This window comes from Pristis pectinata, chromosome 5 (genome assembly GCF_009764475.1).
Source record: "Pristis pectinata isolate sPriPec2 chromosome 5, sPriPec2.1.pri, whole genome shotgun sequence".
Lineage (NCBI taxonomy): Eukaryota > Metazoa > Chordata > Chondrichthyes > Rhinopristiformes > Pristidae > Pristis > Pristis pectinata.
Window position 1 is genome coordinate 12,750,792 of NC_067409.1, and position 21,319 is coordinate 12,772,110.

General features: G+C 46.2%; 1 protein-coding gene across 1 annotated transcript; it reads right to left on the reverse strand.

Annotated features, from left to right (window-relative positions):
- Positions 1–1,267: 1,267 nt before the first annotated feature.
- Positions 1,268–20,596, reverse strand: xrcc2 (X-ray repair complementing defective repair in Chinese hamster cells 2). Its single transcript, XM_052016439.1, has 3 exons — positions 20,399–20,596; positions 13,765–13,846; positions 1,268–2,604 (listed from the first exon to the last, which is right to left on the reverse strand). Exons 1-3 carry the CDS (start codon positions 20,543–20,545, stop codon positions 1,883–1,885), a joined length of 951 nt encoding a protein of 316 aa, XP_051872399.1. The 5' UTR covers positions 20,546–20,596; the 3' UTR covers positions 1,268–1,882.
- Between the last annotated feature and the right edge of the window lie 723 nt (positions 20,597–21,319).

A 21,319-nucleotide genomic window follows, 5' to 3' on the forward strand; every position in this document is an offset into this window, starting at 1 on the left:
TTAGCCTTCCCTGCTGAGCCGCAAAGCCGGCCACAATGCTACTGACTTGGCTGCTGCTGCTGCTGTGCCCTGATAGGTCATTCCCCCCACCCCCCAGCAGTATCCAAAGGGGTGTACTTGTTGCTGAGGGGTATGGCCACAGGGGAACCCTGTACTGACTGCTTACTCCTCCTGGTGGTCACCCATCTATCTGAAGCCTGTACCCTAGGTGTGACCACCTTGGTAAAAGTCTCATCTATGAGGTTTTCAGCTTCCTGGATGGTCCTGAGTACATCCAATTCCAGTTCCATTTCCTTGACCTGGTCAGTCGGGAGCTGCAGCTGGGTGCACTTCCTGCAGATGTGGTGATCAGGGTGTCTGTGAGGTTCCCTGATATCCCACATCTTTCACGAGGAGCATTCCACTGCCATCCTGCTTACACAGAATCAGGGATCAAGGATGTACAGACAACAAAAGACCTTACCTGTGCCTTCTTACTGAAACTTTTTTTAAAGAGCTACTCGAACTCCCCTCACCTAGGTCACTTACTCAGCCTCTTCTCACCGAAGCCTCAGTCCCCCCACTCTAACACTGAACCACTCACACAATAGCGACTCCAAAATGGGCGCTCTGCTTAACCCTAGCTTCTTTTTATTGGCTGCTGCTGATTAGCTAATTATTACTAACAATATGCAAGTGTGCCTCTTTGAGGGTTCTGCTCACTGAAAACAGAACACCAGGCACAGAGACTGACCCCTTTTGAAAACTCTCAGCTCTCGTTCCAATCCCGGCTCCTACTCACTCGCAAACATTTCATTACCTATTATTTTCAACCCCACAGTCTAAGAGGTCGTGTACACACAAAACGAATTAAAAAATATGACAGGGGCAATGGGGAAAGAGCACGAGAATCAGATAGGATTATCAAAGAGTTAACACGTATACAAAGGACTGAGCGGCCTTCTTCTGACCTCTATGATTCTAGAAAGAGCTTTAACTAGTTTGAACTTCAAAATAATGTGTGCAATATAAAAAGCGATGTTTTAAAATTCAATATTTCAACTTAAAACATTCTTCTACTTATTCCTGGATGCACACTAAAAATAGGGGGTGTAAATTCTACAATCTTTCCTTTCTTTCTCTGCCCCACTCCTTTATACAATACAGCATTAAAATAACAACACAGCTCAAATAGGCTATTTAAGCGCAACACACTGCAGACATTTGCTGGCATATTGTGCATTGAATTCAATTCACACCTGATAGACTTTTTTCCCCTTATGTCAATCACAAATGAAACAGGACTGAAGAACCCTGTTTCAACAATGGAAAAGGACAGGTCACATTATAGCTCAATATTTTTATTAAATTAAACTCCCCCTACAAAACATCTTGGAGAACAGATTATAAATATATATAGGAGCTAATTACCATTTAATTTTTCACATAGAATTCTTAAAATCTCATTTATGAGGTTCAGTTTGGTTACCACCATAAAAAAAATACTCAAGTATTTCTGGTATTTTGTTTTAACCCACGTGCCTGGAATCTATATTAAGGGCATGTCCTGGACTTGCCTGCATACAAAGAGGATATACATCCAGAAAAGGAGCTTTGAATAAGGCGCCTGGATTGGCCCCTTCCCCTGCAGATCAGGCCAAAACCAGCTGGAGAATTTGCAATGAAGCCTTCGACAATCTGCACATGAAGGTGGCTAAACCTCCATTTGACCCTATTTAAGGTCAAGTCACAGTTAAAGGGTTAATCTGACTGTGCCTACCAGGAGAACCAATAAATAGACCAGTTAACCTGAGCAACTAGCAGTGCGCAAACAGGCACTTTCTCATGTGTACAATCGCGGGAGTCTCCAGTGGTTTTCGTTTAAAAAGTGAATGCTGAAGGGTTAAAGAAACTGGACCCCACCATCTGTAATAATAAAGGAGCACCTGTTCACAATGCTGCTTCTTGACTGAAGAGAAACAGCAGCAAATTCTCGCTTGTTGTCCACTGTGATGTTTTTTGAGAAAATAAACCTGCGCTTGACCAGATTTTGCCATGATTTACACAGATACGGTTTAAATTCTGCGACTGGTGGCTGCCAGGCTGCAGCAGCTCTGTCTGGCTTGGCTGCCTCAGGACCTCGCCCGCGCATGAGGGCCTGTGTGGTTGCAATCAACACTAGCTGGTACTCATTCAGCAGCTTCTCCAGGCACTCGACGCAACGCCCAAGGTTGGCTTCCTGCTGGCTGAAGCTCTCCCCGCCGTTCTGTCTGTCGATCCAGTAAAAGGCAGACATACTGTCCACAATCAGCAGGCAGAGAGCAGGATGGCTGCAAACCATGCTTTCCAGAGAGTGGAAGAGCAGCAGAAGCTGGGTACTGCTGCTGCAGTGGACGAGAAACAAGCGACCCAGGCACTGCTTCACTGATTCCTCTGTGCTCTGTGCCAAACGATGCTCCAGAACAGTGACCAGGCGAAGCATGTCAAAATGACACTCTGTGTCAATGAAGACCACCTCAACCTGGAGCCCACCTGTTGATTCTGGGAGGATGCAGGATGCCACCAGATGATAAAGCATTTCTGTCTTTCCTGTTCCTTCTGGGCCGTGGAACTCAACTGTATTTCCTGTAATGCACAGAAGGGAAAGTTAGCACCAGACAAAAGGAGTATTATTTATTCTCAAAACTCCTGAAGCAATATTTGACCTAGTTAACAGATTCCACAGTAATTACTAGAATGTAGCAAGAAAGATCAAAGTGAAATCACCTTTGAAGTGTCCGTGCATTTAAGATAACCTTTGACAGATGTAACCTTATGTAAAAATAGTCCATCCCTTATAGCAAAGATCATTCTCACAGAGTACTAAAATACAGTGCTCTTACTACCTTCACACTGCCAGTTACTTAGTAATAAATATCTGAGTAAATCTAACCTTCCCAATGATACTGTTGGTTAAGATAGCTGAGCTACAAAGGAGATCAAGATTTTACCACTTGTCTGTTCTGAAGAAGCCAATTGCAACCAAACCCATGTACAAGTGCTGCAACTGACCAGAGTGCCTGTGTTAGGATTGAGCAGGGCTCCTGCTTCAGTAATCTTCACTGATTGTGCATGTGTAGTCATAGCAAGCAAGGATAGGACCTGGTGGGTTTGTGATGCCTTCGGTGTCCTGTCTGAAAGTCACATATGAAGGTTAGCCACTTGGGAAAATCTGGGTGCACCCTGCACCTGTGGACAAATACCCAATATAGAATCAACAAATCAGGGGTGGCAGGGAAGTAGAGAAATAATGTGCAGAAATGAACATCTCAAGCTGTACTTTTTCCTCTGACATGAGTAGGTTAAGATAAAGAAGGTGCTTCTGTTGTTTGCTTCCAAAGGATGCTACTTTAACCTCCAGGTGCATTTTCATCTCAGGTTTAAAATAAATAACTAGTATGATTTCAGACAAAACAGTTATAGTTTGGATAACTGAAGTCAGTCCTCCACATCAACTGGTGGTTCCATTATGCAAACCTCCCACCTTTGTAGTGACCCAGTTGTGACTTGACTTGATGATGAACTCATTTAGTATTATTGTTACATTAAGAATCAGAATATTGTGGGTTCGAGTCCCACTGCAGTTAGAGATGAATGCCAGCATTTAGACTAATGCTTTTGTGCAGTACTGAGTGAGTGCTATACTGCCAGAGGTGTCATCTATTTGAAGAGATGCTAAACCAAGGTGCTATCAGCTCTCTTAACTGGACATAAACAATCCTGTGGCATTACTTCAAATAAGAGCAATCAAGTTATCACAGGTGTGCTGGCCAAGAACGATTCCTCAATCAACGCCCGACTATTTGGTCACCATGGGAGTTTGCTGTGTGCAAATTGGCTGCTGCACTTCCAACAGTGACTATACTTCAAAAGCACTTGATGTGAAATGCTTACAGATGCCTGAAGCACTTTTGAAAGATACTGTGGAGATGCAAGTCTTTCTTTTCTTTCACCAGTCTCACAAAGGAAGAAGTTCTGCCACTTGAAATCAAACATAACGGAACAATGTTATGTACAATTCCATAACATTCAACGATGTTCCAGTCAGGTGACCATGGATACAGGCAAATTGAGATAATCTGTGAACCAATGGGTCTAAGTGAAGACATCATACATGAACTGCTCCTGTTTCACAGCGCAGCAGGAGTCAAAGTGACAAAACTCTCCATTGGCTCTTAGCTGGGGCTGCCAAACATGTCAGATATTAGGACTAGTCAAAGCCAATGTAAATTGAAGGCAGAAAAATTGGATCTTTAATGTTGTCAGGATGCCCCAGTGAGCTTTACATCAATGAAATATTATTGAAGAGTAGTCATACTGTGATTTAGGGAAACAAGAGGTCCAATTTGCACACATCAAGTTCCCATAAAAACAATATTGAAGTGACAAGGCTGTGGTTTAGAATTTCAATTGCACTGTAATCAATTTAGAGGCAACATCACGTGCCCAAGGGTCTAATATGCCAGGTGCCATGTCTACTCAGCGCAGGCTAGAAATCCACTGTTCAGCATATTGAATAAGGCTCTAATTTAAGCTTATGTTTTTATTCAGACTTATTTGTTTATAGCACGGTAGCGTAGCGGTTAGCACGATGCTATTACAGCGCCAGCGATTCGATTCCCGTCACTGTCTGTAAGGAGTTTGTACGTTCTCCCACGTCTGCATGGGTCTCCTCCGGGTGCTCCGGTTTCCTCCTACATTCCAAAGACGTACGGGTAGGTTAATATGGGTTTAAAATGGGCGGCACGGACTCGTTGGGCCAGAAGGGCCTGTTACCACGCTGTAAATAAAAAAAATTTAGCCCTGTCCATGATCATATGATTGAACCAACCACTGTTGAATGTTGGTGCATTGCAATATGTTTGACCTCAAGAGGCAACTTCAAGTCTTTCCTAATTGTGTCAGAACCAGACAGCTCTGATACAAAGTCATATATATATATATATATATATAAAATAATCTCAAGTTTTCCTCCCTCCACAGAAACTACTTGATCTGCAGGGTACTTCCAACACACCCCTTTATTTCAGATTTCCAGCAACTGCTGTGTTCTCCATTTCACAGTTCCAACATATTTTGTTTCTCTCTCTCTCTCTGTTTCAGAGCTGGCACTGAAAGCAACTACTTTGCCCAGACAACCCTGGTCTCCACTTTGTCACAGGCATTCCCTCTCTAAGAGGGCCAGTCATTTAAAACAGGAATTTCTTCTTACTGTGGTGAATCACTGGAATTATCTACTCCAGAGGACTGTGGAGGCTTGATCCCCAGAGCTACTTAAAGAGGAAGTAGATAAACTTTTCAAATATTGGGGAATTGAAGACTGAGGAACTGGCACATAAGAGAAACCAAGGCCGCGATCATATTGAAATTACAGGGAAGGGTTGTGGGGACAGATGGCACATTCCTGCTCCTAGTTCCTTCTGTTTCTCCATCTCTCCCCTGCTCTGTAATTTAAATACACTTGTTTTCTCACTTTTCCAGATCTGATGAAAGTGATTGATCTGCTACGTGAATCACTTCACCTTCCACTGTCACTGCCCGACCTGCTAAATATTTCCAGCATTCTCTTTATGTTTCCAATTTAAGTATCCACAGCTCACAATTTAAATATGAGAAGGTTACATACAATGTGGAAGTAAGGGTCCCAAGTCTCGTGGGCCATCCTTCTTTGAACTGGACTTGAAGGAACATAGAACAGTACAGGTCCTTTGGAATGTTAGCAGGTAAGACCATGTGCCAATTTAAACTACTCCCACCTGCCTGCACACGGTGTATATCCCTCCATTCCCTGCCTGTTTATGTTCCTGTCTAAATGCATTGCTTTTGTATCTGCTTCCACCACATCCCCTGGCAGCGCATTCCAGGCACCTACCGCTGTGTAAAAAAACTTGCCCGGCAAATCTCCTTTAAACTTTCCCCTTCTCACAGACCCAAGCCCTCCAGTATTTAATATTTCCATCCTGGGGTAAAAAGACCATCTATCCTATCTGCCTCTCATGATGCTATATAGTTCTGTCAGGTCACCCCTCAGCCTCCAACACTCCAGAGAAAACAATCCAAGTTTGTCCAACCTCTCTTCAGAGTTAATACCCGCTAATCTAGGCAACATCCTGGTGAGCCTCTTCTGTACCCTCTCCAAAGCCTCCACATCCTTCCTGTAATGTGGTAACCAGAACTGCACACAATACTTCAAATGCAGCCTAACTAAAGTTTTATACAACTGCAATATGGCTTAGCTATTTTAAACACAATGCCCTGACTGATGAAGGCAAGTATGCTTTTTACCATCCTATCTACTCGTGTGGCCACTTTCAGGGAGCTAAGGACTTGGATCCCAAAATCGCTCTGTACATCACAGTTTCTCAGCGTCCTGCCACTTACTGTACACTTCCCTCTTACATTTTGCCCTCCAAACTGCAACCCCTCATATTAAACTATATATTAAGTCTATATTAAATTCCAGCTGCCATTTCTCCATCCATATTTCCAACTGGTCTATATCCTGCTGTATCCTTTGAGAACCTTCCTCAATATCAACAACCAATTTTAGTGTTGTTTGCAAACTTAACATCAGCCCATCTAAATTTTCATCCAAGTCATTTATACACATCATAAATGGAGGTCCCAGCACTGATCCCTGCAGAACACCACTGGTCACAGACCGCCAGTCAGAATAACACCTCTTCTTTTTCTTCAATGGCTCAGCCAATTTTGAATCCAATTCACCATGGATCCCATGTGACTTAATCTTCTGGATCATCTCACATGGGACACCCTGTCGAATGCTTTACTCAAATCCATGTATACAACATCCACTGCTCTATCCTCATCAATCATCTACATCATGTCCTCAAAATTTCAATCAAGTTTGTAAGACATGACCTCCACCACACAAAACCATGCTGACTATTCTAAATAAGTCCATGCTCTTCCAGATGTGTGCTGTGAGGTTGGACAAACTTGGGTTGGTCTCTCTGGAGCGGCAGAGGCTGAGGGGAGATCTGATAGAGGTTTATAAGATCATGAGAGGCATAGATAGGAGCAGACAGCCAATATCTTTTCCCCAGGGTTGAAGTGTCTAATACCAAAGGGCATACATCTAGAGTGAGAGGAAGTAAGTTCAAAAGAGAAGTGCAGGGCAAGTTTCTTTTTACACAGAGAGTGGTGGGTGCCTGGAATGTGCTGCCTGGGGTGCTGGTGGAGGCAAATACGATAGGGGTGTTCATGAATGTGAGGGAATTGGTAGGATATGGACATTGTGTAGGCAGAAGGGATTAGTTCAAATTTTTTAATTTAAGTTTTATTTACAGCGTGGTAACAGGCCCTTTCGGCCCAACAAGTCTGCGCCGCCCATTTTAAACCCCCAAATTAACCTACCTTGGCACAACATTGTGCTGTACTGTTCTCTGTTCTATAAATCTTATCCCTGAGAATCTTCTCCAAAAATTTCCTTACCACTGATGTACTTGCTGGGCAAAGCATGGTGCTAACAGGTGAAGACCCTTGGAGCACTAATGAAGGGCTCACCTCATCCATGCTGGCCAGTTAGGTATTTGAGCTCCTATTTTTAGAAATTGTGGGTCTTATTTTCTGCTTTCTAGAAGTGAATTGTGAAAATAAGTTTGTGCTGGTGCTGACCTGCTTTACTCTGCATTCAAACAATCAATGCAATTACAGAGGTCTGCTTGTGCCAGCTTTCATGGCTTAATCACAAAGAGATCAGCAAAACAGAGAGAAAGAGGAGTAGGAAGAAGAGGACACTATGCAGGAGGTCTCTGATCTGGATTTCACCAAGGTTGCCTTCCCAACACCTCTGGGAATCTATCACCCAGTACAGTCCTACCTACAGCCTCAAACTTTGGCATTGCATTCCTTCCCGGCTGCAAGATATGCCACTACAGACATCTCCAAGTTTTCCACATGGCACTGTTCTAGGGCATCAAAGATTTTCTGCAAAGGGAAGTAAATTTGTATCACACTTTTCATGGACATGGCAAAGCAGCACAACGGGAAGTCGAACTTTCCTCATAATGCCGGCTTCTCCTGGGTGCAGGCTGCCATAGACTTTATTTGCATATTCCCCATAAATATCCTGGCATCTTTCTTACCCAACTTACACCAGTCTTCTGTGCCACATTTATTCTCAGCAAGCTGCCCTAGGTCATAGGCTGGTAGCTAACTGCCAATGCAATCATCTTCAGACATGACTCATGACAGTGGTAACAAAAATGGGCACAGCGGCAGTGTGCTGTCGCTAGGAATACTGTCGAGCAGAATGTCAGCATGCTCGAGCAGAACTTGTGTTGGCCAGACCATGAAGATGTGGCAGACTTCACCACAAATCTGGCTTACAAGTATAGGAGGAGAAAGAACAGGAGCAATGTTGACCATCAAATTGTACTTCATTCCTGTGCCCTTATGAACAGGTGCTTATCGTGCACAGCCCTCATTCTACATGACTGCCTTCTTTTAGAGGCTGGAAGGAAAAATATTGACCAGAACAATAAATGAATTCCCTGCATTGCTTTTAACACTGTCAGAGAATCTTTTATAGTGCTTTATCATGTCCTTGTTCCAAGATGTTTTTACAGTGAATTACTCTTCGACAATGTAATCGCTTTTTACAAAGGCAACGCACACAAATGATCTGAACTTGGCAAGGACCACACAAGCAGTAAATTACAACCACATTATTTAAAAAATGAAAAAAAGGACTACTCCATTATAGATGGCTGCCTCTCTCATTCCCACTGGGGAGGCGGGGGTGAATAGGGAGACATATACAAGCCAAACTTTCTTACTGCAATGAAATGACTCTGCTTTCCTTCCAGTCTGTGTTAATGCTGCCACTACCCCTTAAATCCTATGGCCTTTAACTTTGCTACTTCCATCCTCTTTATAGGAAAGTTAAATTTGGTTAAATCTGCAGATTTCAGAGCACAGAAAATAGCAGCAGCAACAAAAAAATTGCCACCAACTAGGGCACTATTCAATGCAAGATCTTGCATTCATACCAAAGTTATAGTGAAACCAGATTACTGGCACCACTGCAGTTTCTCAAACAGTTCTTGAGTGGCATATACTGAGATTTCAGAAATGTAACAACGATGTGGTTTTATAATTTCAGACAGGGAAACCAGCAAGTGATCAAAAAAAAGTTGTGACAAGCAGGAAGCAATCCGCCTGGCCCTGGGCATACATCAGCAGCACTGACAAGACCATCACCACCCCAGCTGCTTTATAGTTCATTGGGGAAACATATATAAAGTTAAGCTCACATCTTCTGCCATCAATTTTTGGAAACTCACCAGTGTGTTGGATTTTGTGCAGCTGCATTATTTACAATGGCAAACAAGGGCTGAAATATGTGTTGATTCAGCTTTCATTTGATAATATAAGCAAGGTTTTGGACAGCACCAACAGAATAAATTATGCAGAGAGCCGAAAGAAAATACTTTGGAATGAACTCCAGGGACTGAATGATGTAGGGAATTAAGACACGGTTTTGAATTCAGATCATTTTCTGTAAAACAAAACCTCACACACGAAATGAGATTCAGCTAGCTTACTTCACTGCTATTTAAGTGCCGAGAACAAATCTGCCAATAATTCAACAAAAAAATCCTTAAGGAGAGATGGAGGGAGAAGAGCATATACCTTCATGGCAAGGGATGCATTTTAGAAGCTAATGTCCAGTGTTAGGGCACTATCCAGCTATTCCCTATCTTACTTCTAATGTACCAGAATTAGATGCCCCTGATGTATACAAGAAGCTCAAAAATAAAAATCTCAGGCTTTTGTTTAATCAGGAAAAAATTTATACAAGCCCAGCACCTGGAAAACCCAAAACAGAAAATGTTGAAACACTCAGTAGGTCTTCTGAAACCCAAATGTTTCTCCCTCCACTGACTAGCATTTTCTGCTATTATTCAAGATTTCCAGTCACTTCATTATTTTGCACATCTATTTTGTTATATTAACTTTGTACATCACTGATGTTCACATGTAGAACATTATGTGCAACTTCTGGCATTCTGCTTTCAGGAGTAGATAATAAATAGCCTGTCAAGTTTAACACGTGTATTCAGAGGAAGAAGTGACTGACAACATTAAAATGCATTTTCACTGAAAAGGGTATAGGGATGAGGATCTGAACATAATTTAGTTATATTAAGTGAAGGGATTCCAAATCTTTCCCCAAATCTCCTCCTTACCCTACTTCACTAATCAAGCTTTTGGTCATATAACTCAGTTTCATTTTATTTGATAACACTCCCATAGTGACTTGGGACCCTTTGCTTTGTTACAGGAGCTGGATAAATGGGAGTTGCTACTGCTGCACAAATGAACAGGCCAAAAAATCTTTTAAAATAAAACCAAAGGATGGACTGCTAATCAATTTCCCATTTTTTTTTCCCCTCACAGCAGTCCCAAATGTGCCAACAGTGAAAATGGTCAAGGGTCCTAAAAAAAGGCTTCAAATTATCAGCAGACCTCAAGAATCTTATTTTAAAAAGAAAAAGACAAGGATCATTATTTGATGGGTGACCAGCATTGTGTTCAATGTCTTAAAGTAAATATATAGTATTCATGTTTCAAACTCAAAAGATTTACCCACCAACCAGTTCTCTGATCGCTATTGATTTCCTGGATCAACCTGCACAGCGTCAGTGGGGCCTTCTTTAATCATTTCTGGCCTTGGAAAGATCTCTGTGAAGTCAACCAGCACTGTCTTGGTCTCTGAGACCATCCAGTCTGAAGTTGCAGTGCAGTCAACACTATGCGGATGAATGCCCACTGACCAAATTCAAATAAGAGACTTCCTGAATCATTACTTGACTTAGGATACATGCAAATGTTAAATGATATGTAGTAGCTGCATTGTTTTGATTTCGTGGCAAGTTTCATGGAACATAGAACACTACAGCACAGTACAAGCCCTTCGGCCCACAATGCTGTGCCAACATTTTATCCTGCTCTAAGATCGATCTAACCCTTCCCTCCCACATAGCCCTCCATTTCTCTATCATTCATGTGTCTATCTAAGAGTCTCTTAGATGTCCCTAATGTATCTGCCCCCACAACCTTGGCCGGCAGTGCGTTCCACGCACCCACTACTCTGTGTAAAAAACTTACCCCTGACATCCCCCTTATACCTTCCTCCAATCACCTTAAAATTATGTCCCCTCATGTTAGCCATTGTCACCCTGAGAAAAAGTCTCTGACTATCCACTTGATCTATGCCTTTTATCATCTTGTACATCTCTATCAAGTCACCTCTGCCCTTGACAACTCTGTTCCTGTCAACTTGCTTGGCTTAGGAAACAAATGCCCGAGTTCCTTCATTGTGATTGTGATCTAGGTTTGTCAATTTGAAAGAAAGACTACACCCAGCTTTCTTTGTCATCTTCCTCACAAAACCCAACTGGAAAGAGAAGTTCCCACTAACTTGTCAATTCTACTAAGCAACATTTTGAAGGTCAGACCATAATTAATCATCGCCACAAATTTTTCTTATTACTCGGACATGGATCATGTGCTCTGAAACGTTAAGAATCGATCCAACATATGATTTATACATCACAATGATTAACTTGCATTGAAACTTTGCTTTGATTGTAGAAAAAACTGAATGCCCTATTTGCTTCTGCTGCAAAGTCTTGAAGAATGGTATCTAAATGTAAAATGTTCTGAATATCTATGCATTCCGCTACACTTTGAGGAACCAAACAAACAGTTCCTGAGGATCAATCATTGCTCAAAAGGGTGCATATTCTCAAAAGCCCCAGGAAAAGTCATTGAACCCACAGTACTATTTGCAAAGACCACATAGTTCTGATGTGCCTAACCCAGACATTGTGACACAATCATTAAAGAAAGAATAGACCATGAACAGTATGAAAATATGAATAAAGCAGCCAAATCTCACATTCAACTAAATTTGTCTCAACCACCAAAATAAAACAAACCTTCCAAAAGTACTCTGTCTGGAGGTTAAGTCTGCACCATTTCCTCTCTTTGGCTCAAAAGTGAACCAGATAAGGACTGTCAGACAATGTGCCAATAGCTTCTAATCTCTTCCAAGTTAAATGAATCCTGCAGAATAAAAACCCTCAATGGTATTAAACACTTGAAAGACTCAAGCCAACGTTTATTTAGAACTTCCCACTAAAAGGCAGTCCTGTCAATTGACATCCCTGTCTTATTTACTGTTGGGGCTTTGAAGTGAAAATGTGATATTCTGTTCCTGATCCTTACTTTCTGGCACTTTTCCCCTCCCACTGCTTGAGGCAGGAACTAGGGGCCAAGGTTAACAAACAGAACCTCACAGTTGCATTCCTCAAGAACATAGAAAACCGTGTACGCCCAACTAAAGGCAAGGAAATGTAGTATTTGCAATGAACCCTTCTGATTCAGCCATTTATGCCCATCCCTCATACCTCCACAACTACTACCATCTTTGCAAGTGAGTGCAGAGGTAAAATGCAAACAAAAGCGCAGAAGCAATAGCTTTCAGTGTTGACGTGGAAGCACAATGGGTGCAAAGATCTCGCAATCTCTGCAGCATGGACTTTTCATTTTCTGACATTGATTTTTGCCAGGTGTCAGTTCAACGGGATTGCCGATGCATAGCAACAGTGATGTCATCAAACTGGCTGAGCAGGCAACTCCTTTGAAGAATTCTGACACAGCAAAACAGGATCAAAAATAAACAAGTTTTATCCTATATTTTTCAACAATTTTTACAAACGGTAATATAAAGACTAGAGCATACACGATTATAGAAGCTAAAATATCAAACTGTTTTAAGTAATTATTTTAAAATCTATTGCATTTTGAAATATTTCAGAGGGAATTACAATCCACATATATAAAATTAGCTTTATTCTTTGAGCCAGAGTTTGCTAAAGAATAACAATGGCTCAGTACACCATTAAAATCTCACTTATAGCCTGTGGAACAAAGCATAAGATTTTCAATCTGGTGTGTATATAGCTGAAATTTTCACCAATTCAATTACCTTTGATGGTGGTAGAGATGGTTCTAATCAGTGCAGTCTTAAAGGAGTGCAAAAATCAACAACAACTTTTAAGGATCAAACTATTTATGTGGAAATCCAAAATAGTTAAGTGAGAAAAACTGCCAGTTCCACTGTCAATAGACCTGCAAAATTTTGCCTACTTTAACCAAAACAAACGCTTCTGAATCATGACCCATTCAGGAAGCTCACCATAAAGGCTATTATTTTGCAGTTTTCATCACAAGAGAGATGAAGATAAGATACGATTTCTTTATTAGTCACATGTATATCGAAACACACATGAAATGTATCTTTGTGTAGAATGTTCTGGGGGCAGCCCGCAAGTGTCGCCACGCTTCTGGTGCCAACATAGCATGCCCGCAACTTCCTAACCCGTACGTCTTTGGAATGTGGGTGGAAACCAGAGCACCCGGAGGAAACCCATGCAGTCACGCGGAGAACGTACAAACTCCTTACAGACAGCTGCCAGCATTGAACCTGGGTCGCTGGCGCTGTAATAGCATTAAGCTAATCGCTACAAAGCAACCTCTTAATTTGACTTAACCAATCCAATCACATAAAGAGTGAGGCTTGCTTTGAGTTAAAAGATGCATACTTTTCCTGGAATAGAGTACTATTGGAAGAAACCTTAAACAAGAAAATAAGTGGGACAAACTTGCTAACATGACTCCTTCCAACATCATTGTTCCTTTGTGACTTCTTACCATGGTTTAGCAACCCTTCCTCTGTAAAAAGCCGTGGCTCAAGATGCTTCACAGAACTTCTTCCTTTGAGTCGAGCAAGCAGCTATCAAAAGATGAAAATATATTTTTCAGTAATCACAAAAGTCTAATTACCCAATTTCACATTAAACTCTGCTGCACAACTCTCTTCCCTGGTCCTGATCAAAACTATATAATCGTAAAAGTTAGGCAAAGACTTTGGTAGCAATATATATAGTCAGACATCAAGTTATGTGTTTGTTTTTTTGGCACTCTTTCAGTTATGCGTGGGCAATTAATTGTTTATTTTTTGTACATATACGGATTCACTCTTAAGTGGAGCAGCATCGTCACTCAAATGTGTAGGTACATCAGGAATCACTGTTGTCACCTTCAAGGATCTAGGGTCTTGTACGCTGAGGTTCCTCTGTTCCTCAATACTTGCTAAGATGCTACCAATCACATATGTCCTATTCTCATTAGTGCTCCCAAAATGCATCACCTCACATCTGTCTGGATTAAACTCTGTCCACCATTTTTCAACCCATTTCACCAAAACACCGATATCTCTCTGCAGCCTGAGATTACTTTCCAGATGATCAACAACTCCACCAATCTTCATGTCATCCGTCAACTTACTGATCTTGCTTTCAACATCCAAGTCACTCACATGTATTACAGACAACAAAGGTCCCAGCACTGATCCTTGTGGGACATCACCCTCCATTTCCCATTCCCAAGCCAATTTTTGATCCAGTTTGCCATGGACCAATCTCCCATGGGTGGGACCTTGTGAAAGGCATTACTGAAGTCCATGCAAGTCACACCTACTGCCCTGCACGTATTGATGCACTTTGTTACCTCCACAGAATTCAATCAATTTGGTCAAACAGAATCTGCCCTTGACAAAGCCATGTTGGTTGTCTCTGATTAGTCTCTGCCTTTCCAAGTGATCATTAATCCTCCCCTTAGAATTTTTTCCAGTATGCTCCATACCACTGAGGTTAGGCTCACAAGGTAAAAGTTACCAGGATTTTCCCTGCTGGCCTTCTTGAAAAAGGAAACCACATTTGCTGTCTGATACCTCACTTAAGTTCAGCGAAGATTCAAAATTCTCAGCCAGAGCACCAGCAATCTCTTCCGTCGCCTCCCGCAGCAGCCAGGGATAAATCCCAAGCAGTGCTTTAAGCTTGATTTAAGCCCGCCAAGGCATCAAGTACCTCCTCTTTATTTATGGAGACTTGCACTGGACTTTCACTTATCCCTTCACTGCATTCTCCAGCTAGAAAGTCGGTTTCCTTTGTGAAAAACAATGAATACTTGGATCCTAGCACCAGGGAGGCAACATACTGATCTGGAGTCTCTTTTGCAACCACAGAAATACCTATCTGACCCCCTTTCAATAGGATCCCCTACCACTACTGCTCTCCCAGACCCTCCCACCCAACACTTCTATACAAATTGGGCTGTCGCTGCTGTTCTCCCCTGGGAAGCCATCCCCCCTTCCCCCCCAACAGGGTACATTGGTATACTTGTTAGCAAGAGGAATGACCACTGGGGACTCCTGCACTCCCTACCCACTGTTCTTTCTCTCTTTCTGTACCTGCAGAGTGACCAGCTCACTAAATGTACTGTCAACTACACTCTCCACATTTTGGATGGTGAGCCCATCCTTGGCTCCAGCTGATCTAGGAGGTTCGCTATGAGATGCAGCTGCATAGACCTCATGCATGCTTAGTCATCAAGGACAATGGAATGTTCCCATATCCTGTAGGAGGAGCATACTACTCTCCTAGCCTCCATACGCTTCATGCCTACACCCTTTGACTACAGTAGGACTGATGAAAAGATGAGCAGGTTGGAACTAGGAAATTGGAATCTGTAGGGGAGGTAATATATTGGCATGGATAGAATATTGGGTGGGTAACAGGAAAAATAATGCTTAGAAATGCAAGGTGGAGACTGCTGCAGACTTAGGTCACTGTGTTAGCAGGGGAGTGGGGGCAGGAGCAGATTCGATGAGCACCCACCAGTGAAGAAAGGAGAGCCACTCAAGTCCCACACAACTGAGCTCAATTAAGAGCTGGAGAAGCCACTTTGGTTAATTCTATCATACATTCCCTTTGTTCCCTCCATCCCTCCCCCTCTCTGCAATTTAAAAACACATTTGTTTTCTCCCTTTTCCCAGTTCTGATGGTCATTGACCCAAAACTGTGTTTCTCTATCCATCATTGCTGCCTGACCTGCTCAGTATCCTCAGAATTTTCTGGTTTTATTACAGAAAGAGTTCCACTGGAACTGTCAATGATGTGAGAAAAGCTAAGCAATCATTTGATAACTTAGAGCAGAAAGCTGTGTCAACTCTGGGCAGATTGAAGTAGCCAAGTAAACCTACTTTTATAGTCAGCAAGAGGTGGTTCGAGAAATTCAAAACTGCATCTGCAGAACATGAAGCAGCTGCAAAGTTTCCAACAAAGCTGGCCAAACTCATTAAGCAGAAAGATTACAATCTGCAGCAAATTTTTAAATGCAGATGAGATTTTCTTACTTTGGAATGTCAAAGCGAACCTTCTCGAAAAAGATGAGAAATCTGCTCTGGGTTTCAAGGCTGCAGAGGACCAACTTGCCCTTCTCATCTATGAAATGCAACAAGGGATTTTATGGTGAAGCCCATGATCATTTACCGAGACCAAACTCCCCACATATTGGTATTGGTATTAGTTTATTATTATCACTTGTACCGAGGTACAGTGAAAAGCTTGCCTTACAAACCAATCGTACAGGTCAATTCATTACACAGTGCAGTTACACTGAGTTAGTACAGAGTGCATTGAGGTAATACAGGTAAAAACAATAACAGTTCAGAGTAGTGTCACAGCTACAGAGAAAGTGCAGTGCAATAAGGTGCGAGGTCACAACAAGGTAGATTGCCAAGTCATAGTCCACCTCATTGGTTTCAGTTCTCTGCGACAGCTCTGACCTGCAATTCGTAGTCTTTACATGTCCCCTTGTTTGGTTTCCTGACTGTCTTCATTAATCTGTCAACCAGATGGCCTGGTGTTGTGTATCATCATGACAGTCCAGTCATCACCCAGAGAGATTTGCTCTCTCCATTCCTCCCCAAGTTTGCAACTTGAAACCAACTTATTTTATCATTTTTACAGTTTGGATGAAAGTTCTTCGACCCGAGACATTCACTCTTTCTCTCTTTCCAGTTTCCACCTGAGATCTCTCTTTTCTGCTGAGTGCTTCCAGCAGTTGTTTTAATTTACAGCACTGCAGTTTTTTGATTTCCAATATATTACCTGCTACACCAAGAGCTTTTAATTTTTACAATAATCCTTGATGCAGCACATGATCAAATACTGATTGGAAATCTGATGGTTCATCCAATGGTTTCCCTTTATTCACTGCAGGTTACTTGTTCAAAGAACTTTAATGAATTGGTCAAATATGATTTCCCTTTCAAAAACAATGTTGATTTTACTCAATTATAAAGAATTTTTCTAAGTTCCCAGATAAAAAGCCTTTAATAATAGTTTTTTCCTTATGACAAATACTAAGCTAACCATCTTATAGTTCCATGCTTTTAGTCTCATCCCCTTTCTGAAGAAAGGAGTTACATCTGCAATTCCCAATGCAATGGTACCTTCTCCAAATCTGGGGAATTTTGACAATTAAAATCAACACATCAAATATCATATTACTTTTAAGACCCTGCAGCCCGCGTTATTCTTGAAGCTAGAGGATGCAGATTTGGGAGATATACAACACATTCTGCAACCACTATGTACTGATGAGGAAGGGAATGAGTGTTCAGGATTGAGCATTGTCAGGTGCTGCACTTATCCAGGCAGGTGAAGAGTGTTCCATTACAATCTTGCCTTGTAGATGATGGAAAGGCATTCGGATGCATTAGGGATGATAGAAACTACAGAGTATCAGGTGAATCAGTCTCCTCAGGACACTGAGCATCCAACCTACTCTTGCAGCAATGATATCCTCTTCTCTCCCTCTCTCCCCCCCACCCCCCCAACCTGGGCTCCACTACCCCCTCCACCACCATCGGGCTCCTCATCTTCATCCCTCCCACCCGTGGGCTCTCCTTCCTGCCCGCACCCCACCCCCAAAAGCTCCTCCTCTCTCCCCCAGCCCCCCCCCCCCCGGGCTCCTCTACCCCCCTCCTCCCCTGCGCTCCTCTTCTATCCTCACCCCTCCCCCAGTTCCTCTTCTCCCCTCCCACCACGGCTCCTCTTCTCTACTCCAACCCCTCAGGCTCCTCTACCCCTTCCCCCAGGCTCATTTTCCCCCAATCTGGCTCCTCTCTTTCCTCCCCAACTTCCCACCCTCGGCCTCCCCTCCCCCGGCTCCTCTATCCTCCTCCTCCTCCTCCGCCCCCCCCCGGCTCCTCTTCCCTCCTCCCCCCACCCACCCTACCCTCCCGGCTCCTCTTCCCTCCTCCCACCCCCACCCCCACCCTCCCCTCCCGGCTCCTCTTCCCTCCTCCCCCCCCCCCTCACCCTCCCCTCCCGGCTCCTCTTCCCTCCTCCCCCCCCCCTCACCCTCCCCTCCCGGCTCCTCTTCCCTCCTCCCCCCCTCCCCCACCCTCCCCGCCCGGCTCCTCTTCCCTCCTCCCCTCCCGGCTCCTCTTCCCTCCTCCCCCCCCCCCCACCCTCCCCTCCCGGCTCCTCTCCCCTCCTGCCCCCCCCCCCCACCCTCCCCTCCCGGCCCCTCTCCCCTCCTCCCCCCCCCCCACCCTCCCCTCCCGGCTCCTCTCCCCTCCTCCCCCCCCCACCCTCCCCTCCCGGCTCCTCTCCCCTCCTCCCCCCCCCCCACCCTCCCCTCCCGGCTCCTCTTCCCTCCTCCCCCCCCCCACCCTCCCCTCCCCCCCACCCTCCCCTCCCGGCTCCTCTTCCTCCTCCCCCCCCCCCACCCGCCCCCCCCGGCTCCTCTCCCCTCCTCCCCCCCCCCCCCTCCCCTCCTGGCTCCTCTTCCCTCCTCCCCCCCCCCCCCTCACCCTCCCCTCCCGGCTCCTCTTCCCTCCTCCCCCCCCCTCCCCTCCCGGCTCCTCTTCCCTCCTCCCCCCCCCCTCCCCTCCCGGCTCCTCTTCCCTCCTCCCCCCCCCCTCCCCTCCCGGCTCCTCTTCCCTCCTCCCCCCCCCCTCCCCTCCCGGCTCCTCTTCCCTCCTCCCCCCCCCCCTCCCCTCCCGGCTCCTCTGCCCTCCTCCCCCTCCCCCACCCTCCCCTCCCGGCTCCTCTCCCCTCCTCCCCCCCCCTCCCCTCCCGGCTCCTCTCCCCTCCTCCCCCCCCCCCACCCTCCCCTCCCGGCTCCTCTCCCCTCCTCCCCCCCCCCACCCTCCCCTCCCGGCTCCTCTCCCCTCCTCCCCCCCCCCCACCCTCCCCTCCCGGCTCCTCTTCCCTCCTCCCCCCCCCCACCCTCCCCTCCCCCCCACCCTCCCCTCCCGGCTCCTCTTCCCTCCTCCCCTCCCCCACCCTCCCCTCCCGGCTCCTCTTCCCTCCTCCCCCCCCCACCCTCCCCTCCCGGCTCCTCTTCCCTCCTCCCCCTCCCCCACCCTCCCCTCCCGGCTCCTCTTCCCTCCTCCCCCCCCCTCCTGGCTCCTCTTCCCTCCTCCCCCCCCCCCTCACCCTCCCCTCCCGCTCCTCTTCCCTCCTCCCCCCCCCTCACCCTCCCCTCCCGGCTCCTCTTCCCTCCTCCCCCCCCCCTCACCCTCCCCTCCCGGCTCCTCTCCCCTCCTCCCCCCCCCTCACCCTCCCCTCCCGGCTCCTCTCCCCTCCTGCCCCCCCCCACCCTCCCCTCCCGGCTCCTCTCCATTCCTCCCCCCCCCCACCCTCCCTCCCGGCTCCTCTCCATTCCTCCCCCCCCCCCACCCTCCCCTCCCGCTCCTCTCCCTCCTCCCCCCCCACCCTCCCCTCCCGGCTCCTCTTCCATCCTCCCCCTCCCCCCCACCCTCCCCTCCCGGCTCCTCTTCCCTCCTCCCCCTCCCCCCACCCTCCCCTCCCGGCTCCTCTTCCCTCCTCCCCCTCCCCCCACCCTCCCCTCCCGGCTCCTCTTCCCTCCTCCCCCCTCCCCCCACCCTCCCCTCCCGGCTCCTCTTCCCTCCTCCCCCCTCCCCCCCACCCTCCCCTCCCGGCTCCTCTTCCCTCCTCCCCCCCCCCCCCTCCCGGCTCCTCTTCCCTCCTCCCCCCCCCCCCCCTCCCGGCTCCTCTTCCCTCCTCCCCCCCCCCCCCTCCCGGCTCCTCTTCCCTCCTCCCCCCCCCCCCCCTCCCGGCTCCTCTTCCCTCCTCCCCCCCCCCCTCCCGGCTCCTCTTCCCTCCTCCCCCCCCCCCCCTCCCGGCTCCTCTTCCTCCTCCCCCCCCCCCCCTCCCGGCTCCTCTTCCCTCCTCCCCCCCCCCCCTCCCGGCTCCTCTTCCCTCCTCCCCCCCCCCCTCCCGGCTCCTCTTCCCTCCTCCCCCCCCCCCCCTCCCGGCTCCTCTTCCCTCCTCCCCCCCCCCTTCCCGGCTCCTCTTCCCTCCTCCCCCCCTCCCGGCTCCTCTTCCCTCCTCCCTCCTCCCTCCTCCCTCCCGGCTCCCCTCCCCCCCCCCGGCTCCTCTTCCTCACCTCCCCTCATTCCCCTCACCTCGGTGCCCGACTCCCGCCGCCGGAAGTCGCTGGTCATTCTGAGACGCGGCCGATGAATGATCCGGACCTCGGAGGGACAACTTCCCACCAACGGCCATCGAGCTTCACCTTTGACCTCCCCACACTTCCGCCTTCTGGTTACCATGGTTACACGCCAACCATCTCTGCACCTCTCTGCCCCTTCCAAGATAAGCGTCATTTTAAATCTATTATTTCTGCAATCAATAGATAATGGTTTGCTGAGTTATTATTCTGCTTTTGATTCTAAAACAGAAAGCTTCTCTAATTTAACTTTAGTGCAACTTTATCTCACTTTCTCCAGCAGTGGCTCTTTTGATTCACAGTATATTCTTCCTTAAAGCTCCCTAATAATATATAATAAAAATATCATAACACTATTAGAGTCATACGGTAAAAAAGTATGGAAGCAAGCCCTTTGGTCCAACTCGTCCATACTGACCATAGTGCCCACCAAACTAGTCCCATTTCCCTGCATTTTTGCCCCATATCCCTCTAAACCCTTCCTAACCATGTACTTATCCAAATATCTTTTAAATGTTGTTATTGTACTTGCCTCTACCACTTCCTCTGGCAGCTCATTCCATATACGCACCACCCTCTGTGTGAAGAAGTTGCCCCTCAGGTCCCTTCTAAATCTTTCACCTCTTGCCTTAAAACCATGCTTTCTAATTTTTAGTTCCCCTTCCCTGGGATAAAAGACTATGTGCGTTCACCCTATCTATGCCCCTCATGATTTTATACACCTCTATAAGTTCACCCCTCAAGTCTCTACGTTCCAAGGAATAAAGTCCTAGCTTGCCCAACTTCTCCCTGTAACTCAGGCCCTCATGTCCTGGCAGCATTCTCGTAACTATTCTCGGCACTCTTTCAAATTTAATGATGTCTTTCCTGTAACAGG

Bases quoted from the DNA above. Each gene is read 5' to 3' on its own strand.
- xrcc2 (XM_052016439.1), bottom strand. From the start codon at position 20,545: ATGGTAACCAGAAGGCGGAAGTGTGGGGAGGTCAAAGGTGAAGCTCGA. The intron at 13,847-20,398 runs GTGAGGGGAATG...ATCTTTTGATAG, and splicing joins GGCGGGAGTCGGGCACCGAG to CTGCTTGCTCGACTCAAAGG. The intron at 2,605-13,764 runs GTAAGAAGTCAC...TGTGCATTACAG, and splicing joins GGAAGGGTTGCTAAACCATG to GAAATACAGTTGAGTTCCAC.